The sequence below is a fragment of the Phyllobates terribilis genome, unplaced genomic scaffold (genome assembly GCF_046119375.1).
Source record: "Phyllobates terribilis strain yellow unplaced genomic scaffold, ASM4611937v1 Scaffold_5__5_contigs__length_657084704, whole genome shotgun sequence".
Lineage (NCBI taxonomy): Eukaryota > Metazoa > Chordata > Amphibia > Anura > Dendrobatidae > Phyllobates > Phyllobates terribilis.
This window is the reverse complement of record NW_027362765.1, coordinates 442,238,824-442,259,583: the sequence shown is the minus strand read 5'-3', so window position 1 is coordinate 442,259,583 and position 20,760 is coordinate 442,238,824. Positions and strand designations below refer to the sequence as shown.

The following is a 20,760-nucleotide window of genomic DNA, read 5'->3' as shown; positions in this document are numbered from 1 at the left end:
CGTCTTCTGACTCTCTGCACTAATATAGGCGCTGTAGTGATGTCATCGCGCCCTCTCCTCTGAGGCGTCACACAGTCAGAAGACGCTGAAGAGACCGGAGTTGTGGGTAACGGGGAGAGGTAATCATTTTAAATAAGGATGCGGAGGGGAGGGGGTGGTGCCATAGTGTGCTGGTGTCCCAGGCGGCGAGTTTGTCCAGGGTCCCGACATTTGCCCGGATGTGCCGGGTGGTGGCGCTGGGCCCTGATAGGATGTCAGCTACCATTGTAATAGGAGTTCCTCATAACATTTTGCAGAGAAAAAGCATACTAAATCAATTTCAGGAATCGTATTGGTAAAATTAGGTGTTTACCAAAGACCTTTACAATTACTACTCTTGTTAATGGCTATGGCGACTAAAACAATTCTACTTAAAAGATCTTCATCAGGTCCAACAAGAATCCTTGCTTTTCCAGGAGTTGACCATGGTAATCTTTTATTCTTCTCTTGTCCCACGACATGCATTGGTGGCCAGAAAGCAGGCTACTCTGACGTAGCAATTCTTACTGCAAATTAAGGATGACTTCCAGCTTTGCGACAGAGCGAGGGTTAATCATGTCTAGCTGTCCAAAATAATAAGAATAATTTTCTAGTCTGTCAGGGAACTATTGGTCCGTGCGATGTCACACAATGTTGCAGAATTTCAAACCTTCCCTTGTAATTCTTTCTGTCATTCCTCTCCCAGTCCAAACACCCGCTTTCTCGCACATTGCATAAATTGTATATAATGAGTATTGGAGATGGAGCACACAAGAAAATCACTCCAAATAATTCGCTTGTTTGCTTGATTGTTCTGTTAATCAGAACAAATTCATGTACAATACTTCATTTAAGCCGGGGGTTAGAAACCTATTTATCTAGATGATGATGAAGAAGAAGAAGAATTGTTTTTTTTCTTGGTTCTGGTGGATTCTCTTTGGATTTACCCTTTCCGTTCCTTTATGCCTCATCCATGTAATGCCTAAATGGTTTTAGCATATTCGTGCATTTTCCTTGTCTATAACAGGATTTATTTTTTTTTGTTTGTATGACCTATAATAATTGTTTTTTTGCTCTGTTTATGTCTCCGAATTCTTTATGGTCTATTTCCTTCCTTCTGTCATCATTTATTGTTCAGTGATTTCCGAACCGTGAGTCGTCCACTAGTGGAGTGTTTTGTTATCTGATTATATGTCCCCATTCTTGTACATAGGGGAAATATGAAGATCTCAGCAGTCTGTCGATATAGACTACCGGATATTCAGAAAGTATTTGAAGGACCATACATGATCTATCAAGAGTCCTTAAAAAAATGGATTAAATATAATGGAAAAATTCCCAAACCAAGACCTGGTTCAGTAAGTGATTAATTTGTATAGAGAGTTTTTTATTTTTAGTAGTGCGCTCCCATTATATGAGCCAATTTATTGAATTACACAAGTCGCACTTACCATTTATGTTGTGCTCATTGGCAGGACTAGGTGCCTGAGGCTAGGGTTTCAGAATCCATTGCCTTCCTCCATTACTATTGCTTTCTTTTATCATCAGATTTCCCCTACAGGGAAGCAGTGATTGTTATTACAATGGTCTCGTGTCACAGGCACCGTTCCTACGCAGATGAGCACTTTCCTTTAAGGCAGGGGAAGTGCTCGATGGCTTCCTGGCTTTAGTATCTACAGCCCTTCAGTCCAATATGTAACAGTATGCAGTGCGCTCCTATGTCCACTCCAGCTTGGGCTGTAGGTTGCCAGTCTGTGATGTTTGAAACAAAGGTTGATGGAGAAGATTTTGAGCTCTGGATTAGAAAAATAAATGAAGAACTCACTGCTGTAAAGATATATTAGAAAAATCGGCACAGAACGAATGGGTTGTCCCGCTAGTATTTTTCCTTTCGGGAATTTGCTTGGCATGTTATAACATATTAAAAGAAAACATTCACCTTCCCGATTCCTAGTCACTCCAGTTGCAACACTTCCCGGTGCTCCGCCAGGTTCTGTACTCTTTGCTTTAGATAAAAAATCCTGATGTGAACATTTAAAATAAGAAAAATGAAGAAACCTTTTTTATTTCTGAGTACATCAGTCAGGACAGGAGAGGTAGTTTCACCAAAGCTGAAGTGTCGCAGGTTGCTGACCTTTGATCTGTAGGGGACTGATGTCCCATCTTAGATGGATTGCTCACATTTTGGTAGAACGGGTTTTTAAACCGGTTACAACCTTATTGTATATGTAAATAATTTAAGTGTTTTTATTGCACCTTGATGACCAAAATTATGGAAAAAGTTGACTTTATAAACTGTAAAAAAGTTATAAAATGGTTGTTTTTAGATCTTGTTCTTCCTCTGTTTTAGTTGATGGTATCTTAGTAAACGTTGAGGTAACCATATTAAGGATGATTTTCATTGCCTTAGAATGATTTCCTTGAGCATGTTTCTACTATCTTTATTTTGATATTTTACTTAGTTGGATTTTCTTCCTTGACAGTGTATTACAAATGAACTTCGGAGCAGTGGCTACAACTCTTCACAAGATCTCCCGGATTATGTCCTTGACTTTGTGAAGCAGCAACCTCTGGTATCTGATGTCGTTAAGCCAATTGGAGACCAGCAGCTTCTCTCTAAGAAGAATATCGTCTATACCCGTATCGCTGTAGATCGAGTCACAGCCCTGAATAATGAACAGTATGACGTTCTGTTTCTAGGGACAGGTCTGTATGACGACATCTTCTCTGCTTTAGTCCCGTGGTTCACTACTGTTACATGTAAGGTGGTTAACCACAGGTGACCCACTCTTGTTCGTTTGCAAAAAAATTTTCCGTATGTGCCTTTAAGGGGAATCTGTTCATGAGCTCTGTATAACTTCACCCACACCTTTGATTGGCAGATTTCTGCCTATGCACAGTGTACACAGAAAGCTGCCAGTCAGTGGTATGGGTGGGTTATACACAGCTCAGCATTGAGAGAACTGTTAGATGTGCTGCTGATACTTTATTTTTTCCAAAACTGTGGGCCAATAGACGTGAGAGTTGTTAAGTCTGGTTTATTTTCTATAATGAAACCAGTTCGGGATAGTAAACAGATGCGTAAATCCAGAGAGACAATGCGACTGCACAGCAGCTACTGGGAGCAGCCGAACGGCTTGTGAGTCTGAATAGAAGCCAGGAAACTAAATTTGCTGTGAGTTGAGAAAAATCTCAAAAAAACATATTTGAGGTGTTTCTCTATAAAGGTGCAAGTGACACTATGAGTTTTGAGACAGAGTTAATTTTGGAAGAGAAATAAATGCAATTTTTATGTGTCAAGTTAAGTGAAGTACCAATACTGCTGCTGGTCCAGTTTGCTTGTGCACAAACTGTTGCCGTAGGGTACGTTCCCATGATCAGTGTTTGTTCAGACTTTCACTCAGCTGAATTTCCACATGAATCCCGCACCTCAGCTCACTCGCGTTTTTGCAAGCGTTTTGTCTCTTACTGTACATGTATTAACCTAATAAATAAATGAAAAAAATGACCTGGGGTCCACCCTTATTCTTGATAACCAGTCAAGGTAAAGCAGACAGCTGTGGGCTTTATATTACCAGGGTGGGAAGGCCTCTGTTATTGGGCCCTTCCCAGCCTAAAAATACAAGACGACAGCCTCCCCAGAATTGGCGCATCACATGAGATGCACCAATTCTGGTGCTTTGCTCAGACCCCTCTCCATTACGGACCCTCAGACACTGGGCTACCATAGACAAGCGACTAGTTTAACCCAGCATGTAATGCCTAGGCCGGTTACGCTGTTGCATGATGGAGTCTCCCTGAAATCCTTAGTGGAAGAATTGGGAAGTAGCCATGAGCCGCCATGGGTGCCCCATATCCCCCTATGGGATAAATGGTAAGATGCACAGTCCTTTAGGTCAAAATAAGTGACAACTGTATTCAAGTAAAGTGCTTCGACCTGCTCATGTGTTACAAACCCATCAAGCATGCACATAACCAGCCAACATTAAGCTTATTGTGCCTCTATATGAGGACAAAAGATAACGCTATTTGTTAATGTCAATGCTAGCCCATTACCTGCAGTCTATCAGCAGATTACAGGCTGCCATGTAAACGGACGTGATGCATTTTAGATTATACATGTTGTAGGTAATCACTATTCATACAGTTCTCTAATATCTGAATAGAAATTCTCCAAATGTCCAGCTGTGCCTCCAGACCTGCATTAGTCTGGAGAGAACGTATCCTGAAATCACAGAACCATTTATTCCAGCCTGCATACAGCGATTTCTGGCTTGTCCGTTCTCCTCCCCACTGCTTTCCCCATATTGTCATGGTTTCCATATCTTGTACTAAAGAGGACACAAATACCATCCCAATCAGACTTTATAATCTCTTCTGCAGACAATGGCTGGATTCACAAGGCCGTCGTTATCAACAACAAGGTTCACATAATAGAAGAAATACAGGTTTTCAAGACTCCTCAGGCTGTTGAAAATTTGGTTGTATCCAAAAAACAGGTAGGATATTATGCTTTTCTATTGTATCTGTTTCATTTCAGTGTAATTCTATAAGCTACTACTACTTTATCTGTACGGTAGGACCTGGTTTTTGTAGATGCAAAGGACACTGCCATGGAAGGACACTGGCCTTTGGCGACAACATATTTTGTGCAGTGCCAATATCGCGGGCAACGTAATCCAATTTTGGCCAGACGTATAAATCTTTGTACTGTTTGCGACATCTGTAGGAACAATCTGGTGCCTTTTATGAGTTGTACCAAAATGTGACTCTTTGTCTTGTTATCACTGGGAAATCGACTATATATAAAGGGTTCCTACCATTCCAAAATGTCTGTACATGTCATGTCAGTTTTGTTTAGCTGGTTTCTTGGTACTGAGACCTCCATATGGAACAAAGGTCAGAAGCCCTCATATGAGCATGGTGCCCCATCACCAGTTACTGAATTTGTGGCTCTCCTTGGATAGATTAACACAATGATTTTCATAGGAAAAAAAGCTGAACAATAATAACGTGACACAGCTCTCAACTAAGGACCTCTGTTCTCTTATTCCAGTGATTGGTGGGGAGTCTCAGTACCTAGAAAGCCATTGATCAAAGCTGAGTTGAGATGTGGGATCTATACAGCCCAGATCATAAAACGGAGCAGTAAAGAAGCGTAATCCTACATTGTGAATGCATTTTAGTTAGCTGGCAAAATCAATGGCATCAGCAAATATATACTTTACTCTGCAAAAGTTTCACACAGATGTGGAAAAAATGCTGCAAAGTAACACTGCTTTCGAAAATGGAAATGTTAATAGTTTATTTTTAGCATTTAACAAAATGCAAATTGAATGAACAAAAAGAGATCTATATCAATTTGATAGTTTGTGTGACTGCTCCTATGCCTCAAAACAGCGTCCGAGCATCAATTCTTCTAGGTACATTTGTACATAGTTTTTGAAGAAACTCTGTAGGGAGATTTTTCCAAACATCTTGGAGAACTAACCACAGATCTTCTCTGGGTGTAAGCAGTATAGAGCTGACCATGGCACTACTGTATAATGGTGCACATGTAGGATCCAGTTCCCTTCAATGATAAGAAAATTTGGCACTCAGAGTAGATGAAATTAAATAAATGATTTAATATGCAATCCAACAATAAAGGTTTACAAACGTTTCGGTCTACATTAGACCACTGTTTGTGTGCCTATTGTCTAATTGAAAAGATATCAGATTGCGTCTTATCCCCTGGGTCAGCTAGGAAGCGCTGAACGTGGTGTTTGGACCAGCAGTGGACATAGCTTTTGCTGGTACTGTAAAACGCAGCTTAAAATTTGCATAAAAAATGCGATGTGTGAACATAGCGTCACTTTTCCTTCAAAACAGTATGGCTTACACCAATATTGATTTGATTTAGATTTCTCTTTTGTTCGATCACTTAGCGTTTTGTTAATTATTTTTTATCAATCTACTAACACTTCTATTTTTGAAAGTATCTTTACTTTGCTGCATTTTTTCCACATCTGTCTAAAAGTTTTGCAGAATAGATATCAAATGTGTAGGCAAAATCAGGTAAGCCCTTTTAAAGAAAAAATGCAAACAATGTGAACTTTAGAATGAAGAACAGGGGTTGTAAAAGTGAGAAATATTCCAGTGTCCTTCTACTATGCTGCTCAAGGTCTTGTATAAAAGCTGCAGTAATTCAATGTATGGACAACAAATCCAGCACCAGAGCCGATGATACTGTGAATTTTACAAGTCTGGCTTTATAGCTTCTGACCTGCTGTAACAGGTTCTGATTTACTTTAGTTCTACAATGGATTTTGTTCAGACAACTAGCAGTAAATTTCTTACACAATGTTCAAATTCCATGTAAACTTTCCAGATTATATTCTGTCTAGAGAGGGGGGGAGCGCTGTACTATTGCAAAGAGTGATACTTAGAGTAAACCATGTTAATCCCTCATAACTCTTATGTACATAGCTGTCTTGCAATGTGACCTCCCATCTTGTAAATGTGTGTTTGTAACCTGAGGTCACATGACAGGACGTACATGATGATGATTCTATGTCAACCCCAGAATATGCAAGACAAAAAAAGTATGAGCAATGCTCAGGAGCTGAGAGGGAAGTGTGGAGAATGGTGAGCAAATAACTGCTGTACAGAAATCATTCAGCTGGAGCGTGGTGGCTGGTGTGTTAGGAGTAGACTCCTAAGGTATTAGATATCTGTTCTCTACTTCCAACACTTACTAATCATGCAGGATGTTAGATTAGAAGATCATACCTGTATCCTTACTTCTCACACACTGAAAAACCTGCTCTAAGCTACTGTGAGTGCATCTTCTTTCTCCAGTGTTTTGCTGCCTGCTTATGATTGGTCAGCATCATACAGGGGTAAGAAGTGCACGCCCCCAGTGAAGGCTAATCTGATATCACCCACTTGGACTTAACAAACCTAAACCCATTGGGTGTCAAAAACTTTGATTGCAATGGAGAGGTGGAATTAAATAAAGGTAAAATAAATAAAATCATTTTATTCCTCCCTGCAGCCTCCATTATATTGTGTGTCCAGTTGAACATGGAAAATTTGGTCAAAGGTCCTCTTTAAGTTTAAATCCATGCACAGTGTTGTCCTGTTGGCTGCGGGCAGCAATCATTTAAAAATGTAACTGTAATATAATTTAAGGCTTATTTACTTAATCTCAAAGGTTCCTGCCTATACCTTTTGATGTGAGGACTAGACTGTAGTGACCTTACAACCATTATAATTGTACTGTCTAATGGATGAGTTTGCAATGACATTCACCATAATGACTTTGTCCATAGGGACGTAGTTGTTCCAAGGCAGTCATTCACTGATGTGACGTCCCTTTAAATGTAATGCATCCTAGTGGTAGAATATAAATGCAGAGTCCTGCAAGAAATGTTGGTTGTAGGCTGGGCTTTTGTAATAATTAAAGTGCATCTTAGGGGACAACAATTGTATAAATCTTCTGAAACCGTCTTGAAATGAGAAATGTTTATCTGAAGTACTTGGCTCCTTAGCTGCACATATTGATGGTTCCTTGCATCTTCTGCTCATTTGCAAATACAGAGTTTTGGCAGTTATGAGACGTCATTACTTATCACTTGGCTAAACCCATGCAAATATTTTTTTTGAGTTTCCAAGGAACAAAATAAAAATAATTGTATCCCCCCCTCCATTTAGACATGGGAAGTAAATGCAAAAGAAATTATTTCTAGTTCTAAGTATGAGGACTTCTAGTTAAATTTGCATTTGGTTGGTACTCCTTTTTAGGGATCTAATTGAAAGTAAGCAAACTTGCGACTTTTTGCTCTAAAGTGGATCAAAGACAAAAAAGGAGCATTTTTTATTTAACGCAAAATTCATAAAGCACTTGCACCATTTTGACAAAAAAACACAACGAAAGCCAAAATACAAAAAAGTGATTTTTTTAAAAAAAAAACGGAAATGATGAATCGGGGCCTTAATTTCAGCTTTGAATTAGCCTTTGGTAAGGGAAGTACAAGGGATTGCCAGATACCTGGACATTCCTAACTAGTTACCTTAGGATACTTTTTATGTATTATTATTGGGTTGGTTGCAATCAGGCTGGTGGTTTTTCAGCGTCCACCCTCTTTGCACGTGCCCTATATTAGATATTGAATATATTCCATTTAGTATATTATTATTGCAGTACTATTTTATACTCCTTCTACTATCTGAACATTCTAGAATTCTGGAAGTAATACCAGTTTATATTTTCATGAACTTTTGTTAATTTTTCTTTTTGGCCTTTTAATTTATCTTTTTTCAGATTGGGCGCATTGCGCAACAACCAATCTTTTTTTTCTCTTTTGATCTGACAAATTGTCAGCGTTATACACTGCTCAAAAATATAAAGCGAACACTTAAACACAATGTAACTCCCAAGTCAATCACACTTCTGTGAAATCAACCTGTCCAGTTATGAAGCAAAACTGATGTGAATCAATTTCTCCTGCTGTTGTGCAAATGGAACAGACAACAGGTAGAAATGATAGGCAATTATCAAGATACCCCCTATAAAGGAGTGGTTCTGCTGGTGGTGACCATTTCTCTGTTCTCATCCTTTTTAGCTGTTGATTTGGTCACTTTTGCATTTTGTCATTGCTCTCACCCCTTGAGATACAGTAGCATGAGTCAGTGTCTACAACCCACAGAAGTTGCTCAGGTAGTGCAGCACATCCAGGATGGCACATCAAGGAGAGCTGTGGCAAGAAGGGTAGCTGTGTGTGTCAGCATGGAGAATATACCAGGAGACAGGCCAGTACACCAGGAGACGTGGAGGGGGCCATAGGAGGGCAGCAACCCAGCATCAGGACCACTACCTCCTCCTTTGTGCAAGGAGGAACAGGAGGAGCACTGCTAGAGTCTTGCAACATGACCTCCAGCAGGCCACGAACATCCATATGTCTGCTCAAACTGTCAGAAACCGACTCCATGAGGGTGGTATGAGGGCCCGACGTCTACAAGTGGGTGTTGAGCTCACAGCACAACAACGTGCTGTGCGATCGGCATTTGCTAGATAACACCAAGATTGGCAGAATCGACATTGGCGCCCTGTGCTCTTCACGGATGAGAGCAGGTTCATACTGAGCACATGTGACAGACGTGACAGAGTCTGGAGACGCCGTGGAGAGCGATCTGCTGCCTGCAACATCCTCCAGCATGACTGGTTTGGCAGTGGGTCAGTAATGGTGTGGGGAGTTATTTCTTTGGAGGGCCGCACAGCCCTCCATGTGCTCGCCAGAGGTACCGAGATGAGATCCTCAGACCCCTTGTGAGACCATATGCTGGTGCGGTTGGCCCTGGGTTCCTCCTAATGCAGGACAATGCCAGACCTCATGTGGCTGGAGTGTGTCAGCAGTTCCTGCAAGATGAAGGCATTGAAGCTATGGAGTGGCCCACCCGTTCCCCAGACCTGAATCCAATTGAGCACATCTGGGACATCATGTCTGTTCCATCCACCAACGTTGCATCACAGACTGTCCAGGAGTTGACTGATGCTTTAATCCAGGTCTGGGAGGAGATCCCTCAAAAGAAAATCTGCCGCCCCATCAGGAGCATGCCCAGCCATTGTAGCCATTGTAGCCATTGTAGGGGAGGTCATACAGTCACGTGGAGGCCTCACACATTACTGAGCATCATTTCCTTGTCTTGAGGCATTTCCACTGAAGTTGGATCAACCCGTTAATTTGATTTTGAGTATCATTCCAAATCCAGACCTCCATGGGATATTAATTTTGATTTACATTAATCATTTTTATGTTTTATTGTTCTCAACGCTTTCCACCATGTAATGAATAAAGATCTGCAACTGGAATATTTCATTCAGTGATATCTAGGATCTGGTATTTTACTGTTCCCTTTATTTTTTTGAGCAGTGTATATTTATATGCATCACTTAAGCCTCTTATTTTTGTGCAGCGTATTTATACATGGGATATACATAGCGCAAAGGTACATGCCTTTATACGATGTACCCATTTCTCAGAACTCCGCACATGGTTGACAGTTGTGTGCAATACCTTTTGCAGCTTTGTAACAATTTTTTTCCCCTGAAATTGAGTGCGCGGGTTTCAGTGCATAGTTTATGTATTTGAATAGAATTCATGTTGTGTTTTACCTATTTTTTTTCTTCGTGAACTGTATGATTTCATTTGTAATTCTTTGAGAGTCCATTTACTCTTGCATCTTGGAATCCCTTATAAAACAACTGTATAAAATTGACCAACTTATACCAATTACATGGCTACATGGAAGTGTATGTTGGGGATCGCTTCTGAATATGAGACTCTTGGATAGATAAACAAATTTATATCTTGCTTAAGTATCTGTTTCTAGAGCTATTTAGGGTTATCACCCCTGGTATCAGTGTTAGGCTATGTTCACACGTTGCGTTTTTGCTGCTTTTTTATGCAAATTTAAAGCTGCTTTTTACAGTACCAGCCCAAGCTATGAGATTTCAGAAATCCTCATGCACACACATTGTTTGTTTTTTTCCTGGCTGAATTGGAAAACTGCTGCATTTTTTTTTTAAACTGCAGCATGTCACTCCTTTTGAGCGTTTTTGCAGCGTTTTTTTTTCACCCATAGAAAACAATGAGTAAGTGCAAAAATGCAGGTATTGGGTTTTGCTGCATTTTTTTGGTGCAGAAAGCTCAGGATCAACAGGCACTAAACTGTATCCGCATGAAAAATGCAGCAAAGAAGCGCTGCAAAACCTGCTTTTTTACGCAGCTTCTTTACTGCCAAGAGAGCAGGTTTTGCCTGCAGAAAAAAGGTGCAACAAAAACGCATTTCACTTGTCCCTTATATTTTCCTTGTATACATTGTATATACTTTTTTGTTAAAAATAATTAATAAAACTTATTGAAACACAAAGAGCAGAGAGAAACTATGCACCTTCATTCCTGGGCCTGTACCAGGCACAATGCAATCTATTCATTTTGCCGACTGGTACTTACATTTTTTGACACTTCATGGTTTATATATTGAGCCTGGTCATGTAATTAGTTTGGGTTAAGATCAAGCATTTATTTCTCACTGTCTTTTGAGCTTGTTTACTGCTTATATGATTTACTTTAACAAGCTGGTTTGGGGGAAGAAGACTGTGTGTCCTCGACCTCTGCAGCAGGTTGAGATGAGTTCAGTAACTAAAATAAAGTTTTCTAAAAACATTTATTCCATAATTCATCTCATCTATGTAATGGTGTAAGTGTATTAAAATACTTACCGAATACCGCCTTCCCTCATTTCAAGCAGCACTCCGGTCCTCTTCTGGCCCACGTGACCTGAAGTCGGACCAACCCAGTCACACAGGGGTTTGTGCGTGGACCAGAAGTCGCTTTCTCAATGTAGGTCTATGGAGCCTTGTTCTGAGTCCCATAGACTTACATTGGGAAAGCTGCACCGCCCTGCACTGAATATGCCGTGTGAGCCGGCGGCACAGCGGTCACGTGAGACCAGAGTGGTGCGCGAAACTGGAGAAGATGGTGGTCGGTAAGTATTTTAATACACTTACACACCACTACATAGATAATTAATTCTGAATTGTAAAGCACTGCGGAATATGTTGGCGCTATATAAATAAAGATTATTATTTATTATTGTATAATTAGGAACTATAAATTTTGAAGAGACGGCTTCTTTAAACAAAGTGGACAGCATTTAAAAAAAAAAAAAAACATGGCTGCATATTTTTCCATAAACCACACTTCAACCGGCGAAGGATTCTATATAGACTCTGCTGCTCCTCTGTACTGAAATGGAGACTGAGCTGCAATACCACACACAACCTGTGGACAGAGGTGGCACTATTTTTGGACCAAAGCAACTCGGTTGGGGGCAAATAATCTTCTCATGGATATCACGTAAAAGGTTTATACATTGAACATATAATTTATACCTGTTTGTTTTTGTTTTTTCAGAACAGTTTGTATATTGGCGGCCAGAGCGGAGTGCTACAGATCCCCCTATCTGGCTGTAATCGCTACACTTCATGCTATGAATGCGTCCTCTCTAGGAATCCCTACTGCGGTTGGGATGGCCGCACATGTAGAAAACCTCGTAAACCTCAAGACTGGTAAGATTTATTTTTTTTGTATAGATAATTTTTTGTATAGATAATTCTGCCATTGTTTTTACTCTACTTATCAGATTTGGCCATAGGTGGACATAGTTATAAGGTATGACCTCCATTGCCAGCTGTGATTGTGTTCATTATATGACTGTATTCAGCCAGACAAGAGTCGCTGGAAGTCATTTAATACCATATCTTCAACCCCAGAACAAAGTGCTGTACTTGAGAAACTTCTAGCAATATGAATTTTGTTTTCACCAGAGTTATTCTTTACAAATGTTATATTAGACAAATCTATTAAAATGTAAACTTCAGAATGATACAGAAAATCATTTAAAGGGAATTTATTACCAGGTTTTTGCCACCTAACCCAAGTTCAGCATAATTCCAGACAAAGACTCTGATTCCAGCGATGTGTCACTTACTGGGCTGCTTGCTGTAGTTTTAATAATATCACTGTTTTATCAGCAGGAGATTATCGCTAGAGGACTAATAAACCTGCTGCCATGTAGTCCTCCATACTCATGAGCTTTGTATAACCCCCCCCCCCCCCATGTACACTGATTGGCAGCTTTCTGCACACTGTACACAGAAAGCTGCCAACCAGTGTTGTGGGTGGAGTTATACACGGCTCAGCATTCAGAGAACTGCTAGAGCTGCAGCTGGTAAAACAGGGATTCAAAACTACAAGCAGCCCAGTAAACGATATATCGCCAACATCGTGCTGCTCTCAGGATGGCAAAAATTTTGTGTATGTATATATATAATATATATAAAATTCCCTTTAAATGAATGTAGCAGAGACACAATTGTTTTCCTTTCTACTGATGTCATCAAGAATTCTGTGCTTTTTTTTTTTTGCTTTTTTTACTTTCAATTTTTATTACGTCTCGTGCCTGCAATTGACTTGAGGCCTAAGACTGTCATCGCACTTCACTGTATGAATTGTTGTTTTTGGCTGCTTGCAGGGTACAGATGACGCAGGATATGCAGAATGGTAACGGAGGATGTTTAATCGACGCCGACGAGGGTAAACGCTCTGTTTCTTTTACAACATCAGCATTGCATGCTGGCAAGAAAATAAGACTTATTGAGCCGGCTGCTAAGCCAGGGAGACGGCGAACACAGGGCTGTAGGAGTTAAAGCTTAATATACAAAGTGCTGCTATTAAATGGGCAGTAAATCTATGCTGATGTTATTTTTAGCATTGTTATATTTTTGCGTTCACAGTTAATCTGATGAGTGAGCCTTCCATTAGAATATCAGGTATATGAAAAAGCAACAGATGCTTTCACCAAAAGTGATCACATGGGATCTGTTGCCTAAAAACGTCAAGTCTCAGGAAGTCGTAATGCTGCCCACAGTTTCACATAAACTTCCCAAATGCACAATGTTAAACATAGAAGCACTGCCGATCCTGCACGTTTATACAAGAGATCTTTAGCAGTGGTTAACCTTTTAAGGGCCAGGGAATTTTTCGTCGTCCCCCCCTCATTTTTTCCTTGCCTTCTTTCAAGAGCCATCACTTCCTTATGTTTCCACCAACATAGATGTAAGAGATGTGTTTGAAGGCTGGGAAACTACTGAATAAATCAAATGTAACCAGACGTGCAAGGATGACACCCAGGTGGTGCACAGGACAACAAAAGACAGTACAGTAAAATGCTGTGGAAGAAAGAAAAGGCTGCACTCTCCATAAGTGTCTTCTATATTTTTTTTTGGAATAAAAAATGTAGCAGCTATGATACAACGGAAGAAAGCTTGTGCATGTAGGCGACGGTCGTTTCACCCTGCTGTTCGCGTCGTCTGGCCTATGCATACATCGGACAAAGCATGAACCAGTTGTTGCCTACATGCACAAGCTTCCTTCCTCTGTATCCTAGCTGCTACATTTTTTTATACCAAATAAAGATACCAAGACACTTATGATGAGTGCCACATTTTCTTTCTTCCAAAAGAAGAAAGAGCTTATTTTTTGCAAGAAGAGTTGTAGTTTTGAATAACACCATTCATTTTACCATATACTGTACTAAAACATGGGGAAAAAAAAATCCAAGGGTGATAAAATGTTGAAAAGAATGCAACTCTACCATTGTTTTTTGGCTTCTGTTTTTATGGCGTTCATTGTGCAGTTAAAATGACCTTGAAACATGATTGGGCATGTTGCTTCGATTCCGATGATGCCAAACATGCACTTTTTTATTTAAATATCTATCGGTGCTCGTTCCATTTAAATGCCGCAGTCAGATTGACAGCAGCAGTTAAATGGTTAACAGCCGCTGCTGGAACTCGATGCCAGCCACGACTGTTAGAAACAGATGTTGGCTATTTAATATAGCCTATATCTGCTGCATGTGGAGGGAGCTGAGCTTCTTAGCCCCCTCCACACATGCGGACCATTTCACAGGACATGAATAACATGGGAAGTAGTTAGTGTACAAAGGAGCAAAGATGGTATTATTTAGAAATGAAAAAGCAAGATGGTTATTAAAAAAAATGGCCGTGAATATTACTAGTGGGAGATAATTTGTGTCAAAGGTGTCATAAAATGCCTGAAAATTGCATTCAGTTAATCCAAATTGGCTCAAATGACATGACAAATTTGACAAAAAGTGGCTTCAGTTAAATTCTGAAGACCACAAGTTGAAGCAGAATTCGGAATATTTTTCATAATAAACTTTCTTCCATTTAATCATGGAGCTTTTTTTTTTTATAAGACATTATCGCTTCATTTTTTTTTTTAACTGTTCTTGTTTGTAGTAAATAATATGTATCTACAATTATTTTACGCTATAGATTTCATTGAATCAGTTCCAGTACTTAGAATATAGTGATATTGTTTTTAGTAATTTTAAAAATATGTACTTTTTTTTTATATTTTGAGGAACATTTCTAAAGATAAGAGATTTACAGGAAATTAAGGTCTCCACCCTCTTCAAACAGTGACAAGGTTTGGAGCAAAACAGTGGCTGGTAACCCAAGGTCATGGGAAGACGAAAACATATGGGTGGATCAGTAAGGTTACAGATTTATGGAGGTTTTTGAAGAAACAAAATTTGCTGAAATTACTGGGGTTTTTTTTGGTATTTTTTCCCATTCTTCTGTAGTGAGAGTTTATTTATATGAGCCACATGTGGAATTAAATGACCACTGATCAGCCACATGCAAGCCGATCAACATTCGTTTAATGGCCAGGCCGGCCCAAATGCTATTTGCACAAAACGATCGTTAATATGATTGTTCTGTGAACATGGAACGCCATGTTCTCACCAGCACATATCCTGTTTGAATAGAATGATGTGCTGCCGATAAAAAATGATCTTAAACCGGCAAACAAGCTTTTTATTCATTCATCAGGCGATTGCCGATTTATTTGGACAGGTCAATAGGTTCTTAGAAACTCCTGTTTTACAATTAGTTGCAATTCTAAATGGACCTTACGAGTTAAAAACGTTAATCTGTTTATTGTATGTATCTCAAAATTATGCCATTCCAAAATACAACTCATCCTGCAAAATACAAGCCCGTAGTACTTTATTAAAAGGAAAATTAAAAAAAGATAAGAAAAGCGCCACTGAATATAAAGGCAAAAAAAATGGTTAAAGGGGAAATTCAATTAAATTTCTGATGCTTGAAAAATCTAATTTGTAAAGCCTATGAGAAGGAAACTTGGCAAAGCCTGATCCTACATAGAGCTAAAAGGTCTTCTTAATGTAAGGAAATGTGCCATGCTGTCTGATCATGATTGGTATGGCAATAAAACCCTGAAGCCATTCAGAACAGGGATTTCTAGGTAATTATCCTGACCCTGGCATTGTGTATCTGAGACCCCCCTGTATGGAGACTTCATCTGCACTTATTATGATTTCAATAGGAGCGTTGTGTATTGGAATTCACTGCACAAAGCTGGCGTCCAGAATTTATCATCTGGGATTTTCTGAATCAAATCTGACAAATCAATATTAGATTGAGGAGGACGGAGGTTAAGAACAGAAAGGAGAATCAAAACACATTCTGTGCGCTTCATTGAGCAGTAAATATATATTGGCGCTTTATACCTTTTATCGATTCCTCTCCATCCCAAGCTTATTAATGCACTGTGACATTTTGCGTCTTAAACCGCGGTCTCGGCTGTAATTATACGTAACCTTTTTGTTTTTCAGCTCCTCCTATGAAGAAAATGAGGACAGTTTTAAAAGGTGACGATGTTCTTCTGCAATGTGACCTCCGCTCTAATCTGGCTAAGCCACTATGGTTTGTAAATGGCTCGGACCCACTGGATAGTGACGACGGCCACCTTAGAGTTGGCATCGATGGGCTTCTTATCACCGATGCTCTTCTCGAACATAGCGGTGAATATAGTTGTTACTCTGAAGAAAGCGGATTGCAGGCTGTAGCGACTTCTTATAATGTCAGTGTTTTGTTGGAGCTACCAAAAGGGAAGATCTACTCGGAACCAACTCCCATTGTCCAGTTGCCAACACCTGCACCTCAAGACTCTTCCAAGTTGGAGTTTGTGTACATTTCCATAATTACTATCCTTGGTGGCCTATGCCTCGTTCTGACAATTGTCTTAGTCTCTGTATCTTGCCAGCAGAAAAGAAAAGGTACATACAACACGGGCGGCTCCAGAATAAATGCCGTAGAGCTCCAAACTGTGTCATCAAACTTCAAAGACAAGTCAGAAGAGATGAACAATTATTCTGACGGCTGTCTTCAGATTATTCCCGGTGAGGCGCCAACTAGTCCTCCAAGCAAAGCAAACCCTCCTCCTCCTCCGCCACCACCTCCACTACCTTCAGAGTTCACCAATGGGATCAGCACCCTTCCCAACATGTTAAGAAAGATGAACGGGAATAGCTATATGCTTTTAAGACAAAATGACGAGGCAAGCTCGCCATTATATAATTCCTTCACGGAGGAGCTCAGTAAAATCCTGGAGAAGAGGAAACATACGCAGCTGGTTGAAAAGTTGGATGAAAGTTCTGTTTAGTGATGAACTGATAAGAGACAGTGATATAACACAATACTACCTCAATGAACAACCCATTTTTTAAAAAAAAAAAAAATTATCTTTTTATTGTATTTTCCTTTTACTCATGCTTATCTCTATTTTATATTTATATCAAGCAACACTGTGAAAGTCTTTGACTTTTACATTACAAACCTTTATCTGTGGAGTACCTGGGTTCTCCTCTGCTGTGATGTGTTAGCCCTAAGATGGACATGTACAAAGAGACTTGTCTACTTTGGGGGAAAATTCCCACTACAGTTTGATATGGAAGTGACCAAAGCAAAGAAGAAGAAAATTAAAGACCTAATAAAGGTAGGTTACCTACTGCACACAGATACTGTGGTAATTTTTGTACAATGACGGATATGTTCTTCCTTAAATTTTGTCTTGGCCTGAAAGATGTGTGTCGCAAGACGCAAGAAAATATGATTGCATGAGGAGATGTATATATGCTATGTGTGTCTGTGTGTGGTCACTAGAGTTGGTGCAAATCGATTCGGCGGGAATCTGTGGCCACTGGATGGGAGCAGTGAGAACCACCTCTTGCCTGACGGGATCTTCTGCTCTTGTATTGATTAGAGGGCCAACCAGAAAGGCCGATCTCTTGGCTTGGAATCAGCACCCACAGAATACTGTTGATGAATCAGACCGTGCAAATCTATTCACACCAACTCTAATGGCCACCCATTACTTGCTATGTGCATTGTACCCTGTCAAGGGTTTTGCTAGCACATTGCGATATTGTATTTGATTTGTGAGAAATGAAGGTCCTCAACCAAATTCAAGAAAAGGTAATGATGAACCCTGGACACATCTGTAGCTATTGGTGTCTGTTCACATTTGCATCTGGAGCTTCATTAGAAGCCTCAGTTGTAACCATTATTATTATTATAGTCCCATTTATTCAATGGCACTTTACATCTGAAAAGGGGTGTACATAATAAGAACAAGTACAATAGTAATGAACAATACAATTCACCAACTGGTACAGGAGGAGGGAGGACCCTGCCTGCAAGGGCTCACATCTACAAGTGATGGGTGAGGATACAGTAGGTGAGGGTAGAGCTGGTGGTGCAGCGGTATGGTGGAGCGGTGGTTACTGCAGGTTGTAGGCTTGTCGGAAGAGGTGGGTCTTCAGGTTCCTTTTGACTGTTTCCACATTAGGCGAGAGTCAGATATGTTGGGGTAGAGAGTTCCAGAGTAGGGGGGATGCACAGGAGAAATCTTGTATACCATTGTGGGAAGCGGAGATAAGAGGGGAGTAGAGAAGGAGATCTTGTGAGGATCGGAGGTTGTGTGCAGGTATGTACCGGGAGACTAGGTCACAGATGTATGGGGGAGACAGGTTGTGGATGGCTTTTTATGCCATGTTTAGGGTTTTGAACTGGAGTCTCTGGTTAATGGGGAGCCAGTGAAGGGATTGACAGAGGAGAGGCCGGGGAATAGCGGGGGAACAGGTGGATTAGTCGGGCAGCAGAGTTTAAGATAGATTGGAGGGGTGCGAGAGTGTTAGAAGGGAGGCCACAGAGCAGGAGGTTGCAGTAGTCTAGGCGGGAGATGATGAGCGCGTGCACTAGTGTGTTTGCAGATTCCTTGGTTAAGGAATGTGCGGATCCAGGAAATATTTTTGAGTTGGAGCCGGCAGGAAGTGAAAAAGGCTTGGATGTGTGGTTTGAAGGAGAGATCACAGTCCAGGGTTATCCAGAGGCAGCGAGATTGTGGGACTGGAAAAAGTGATCAGCCATTGAATTTGACTTTGATGGATATATTTTTTGGGGGGTTGAGCGAGATGGGGAAAGATGATGAGTTCTGTTTTCTTCATGTTATGTTTTAGAAATCTAGCAAAGAAGAAAGATGAAATAGCGGACAGACATTGTGGGATTCAGGTTAATAAGGTGGTCATATCGGGTCCAGAGAGGTAGATCTGCCTGTCATCAGAGGGGATACTAAAAGCCATGTGACTCTGAGCTGTCCCAGGCCGAAGATGTAGATGGAGAAGGGCAGGGGCCCTAGAAAAGAACTTTAGGAGACACCAACAGATAGGGGGCGAGATGCTGAATGTGAGGTATGAAGAGATCCAAGATAGGGCCAGATCTGTGATGCTGAGAGATGAGATAATCCATTGAAATGATAGATATTCCAGTGAGGACCCCATTACAAGTAATTCAGGTCTTCGGTCGCCATTTAGATTTGTTGCACAACTGATCCAGCATCGTACAATGACATCTGTTCTGAACAAAAACCACTACACAGATGTGAACATTGTGGTTTAAGAATATCTGTTTATCTGCTTTTTTATAGCATACACTGGAGGGGGCCAGGGACACAAGTCAATAATGTGGGGAAAATGCACATATTTCACTACTAGGGAAAACTGAGACGTTTTTACTATCTGTCAATCATACTAGGTGACCTTCTAAACCTAAAGTATGAAGTTTAGAGAAAAAAATGCTAGCCATTTACTTAACATTTTTCAAAACTAGAAAGTGAGAGATTGGTGATCATGGGGGCAGGCATTTTTTTTGTCAATAATCCGATTTTACAGTAGGCAAAAAGGTGTGACTGCTTCAGTGCAGAAGATCTATCACATGTATAAGATGACACCATGCTGCATCATGACATCACTTTGCAGCCATCACTGCACTGTATTTTTCTTATTCATCACCTCGCTATAGAGCTGGTTTATTATTACAAGCGCGCTCGGGGGCAAAATGCTGCACTTGTGTCTTCTGCTTCCTTTATTGTTAGGACCACTGCCTATTGATTTGTAAGACTAAATATTGGACAAGCAAAAACACCACTTAAGGCAGAAGTTGACTTGGTAGGCCAGTCTCTTTTCTTTGGGCAGATCCACCATCAGTTGATCGGTTGAATCCCAGTGATTAGGTTTTTTTGCCAATGGAAGCTTTGGTACAACTAGGGGGAAGATATTTGGCTCTAGAAAATGGAAGCAATGACGCAGCTCCCATTGACTTGTAACGAGGGCCTACTGGCACCAAACAGGTTCCATTAGGTTCCACCAAGGTTTTTGTTATTTTGATGGAAAAAATATTCCCATTTCTTTACAGAATTTGCAACAGCGGCTCAGAATGATTTGTTGTGATCCATATATATCATCCACTGACGTCAATAGGTGACCATGTGATAGACTGAAGTGTCCAGAGAGAGCGGATCTTGGCTTAGTGCTTTGGCTAATAGAAGGGGACTCGAGTAGCGTCAAGAGCTCTCCAATGTTACCATGCATAATAGAAAGCACTGAATGTTTAGCTAATCCTATCAAAGTATATTATTTAGTAACCTTCACTAAATTATTTTTGCAGTTTTTACCATCATGCATTGCTCTAACTTCCCCCAAAGGCCAATCCATTAATATCACATCTTATGATCTTCGTTCACGTACTTACTAAACCATTTAATCTGTAAATCCATCAGACTGATCCTAAAAATATTCGTGAAGCCCAAGGAACATCCTACATCACGTTCTTACTTGACATTTCAGTAACAATGGACGCAGTGTCTTCTTATTTGGGTTTATGCGGGCAGAATAATGTACATTCAGTAGCAAATAAAGAGGGTTTTGAGGTAACTGCTTTTGGCAAAATGCAACATTATTGTT

At 40.3% G+C, this 20,760-nt stretch overlaps 1 protein-coding gene across 5 annotated transcripts in view; it reads left to right on the top strand.

Moving 5' to 3' along the window:
- The window catches only part of SEMA4G (semaphorin 4G), a 225,694-nt gene extending 208,238 nt beyond the window's left edge, over positions 1-17,456 (top strand). For all 5 annotated transcript variants that reach the window (XM_073685302.1, XM_073685301.1, XM_073685299.1 and 2 more), the window contains 6 exons: positions 1,232-1,376; positions 2,502-2,724; positions 4,402-4,517; positions 11,979-12,133; positions 13,099-13,160; positions 16,294-17,456. In XM_073685302.1, the coding sequence (XP_073541403.1) occupies positions 1,232-1,376; positions 2,502-2,724; positions 4,402-4,517; positions 11,979-12,133; positions 13,099-13,160; positions 16,294-17,123 (1,531 nt within the window). In that variant the 3' untranslated portion in view covers positions 17,124-17,456. The remainder of the gene's footprint in view (positions 1-1,231; positions 1,377-2,501; positions 2,725-4,401; positions 4,518-11,978; positions 12,134-13,098; positions 13,161-16,293) is intronic.
- The last annotated feature ends 3,304 nt before the right edge of the window (positions 17,457-20,760 follow it).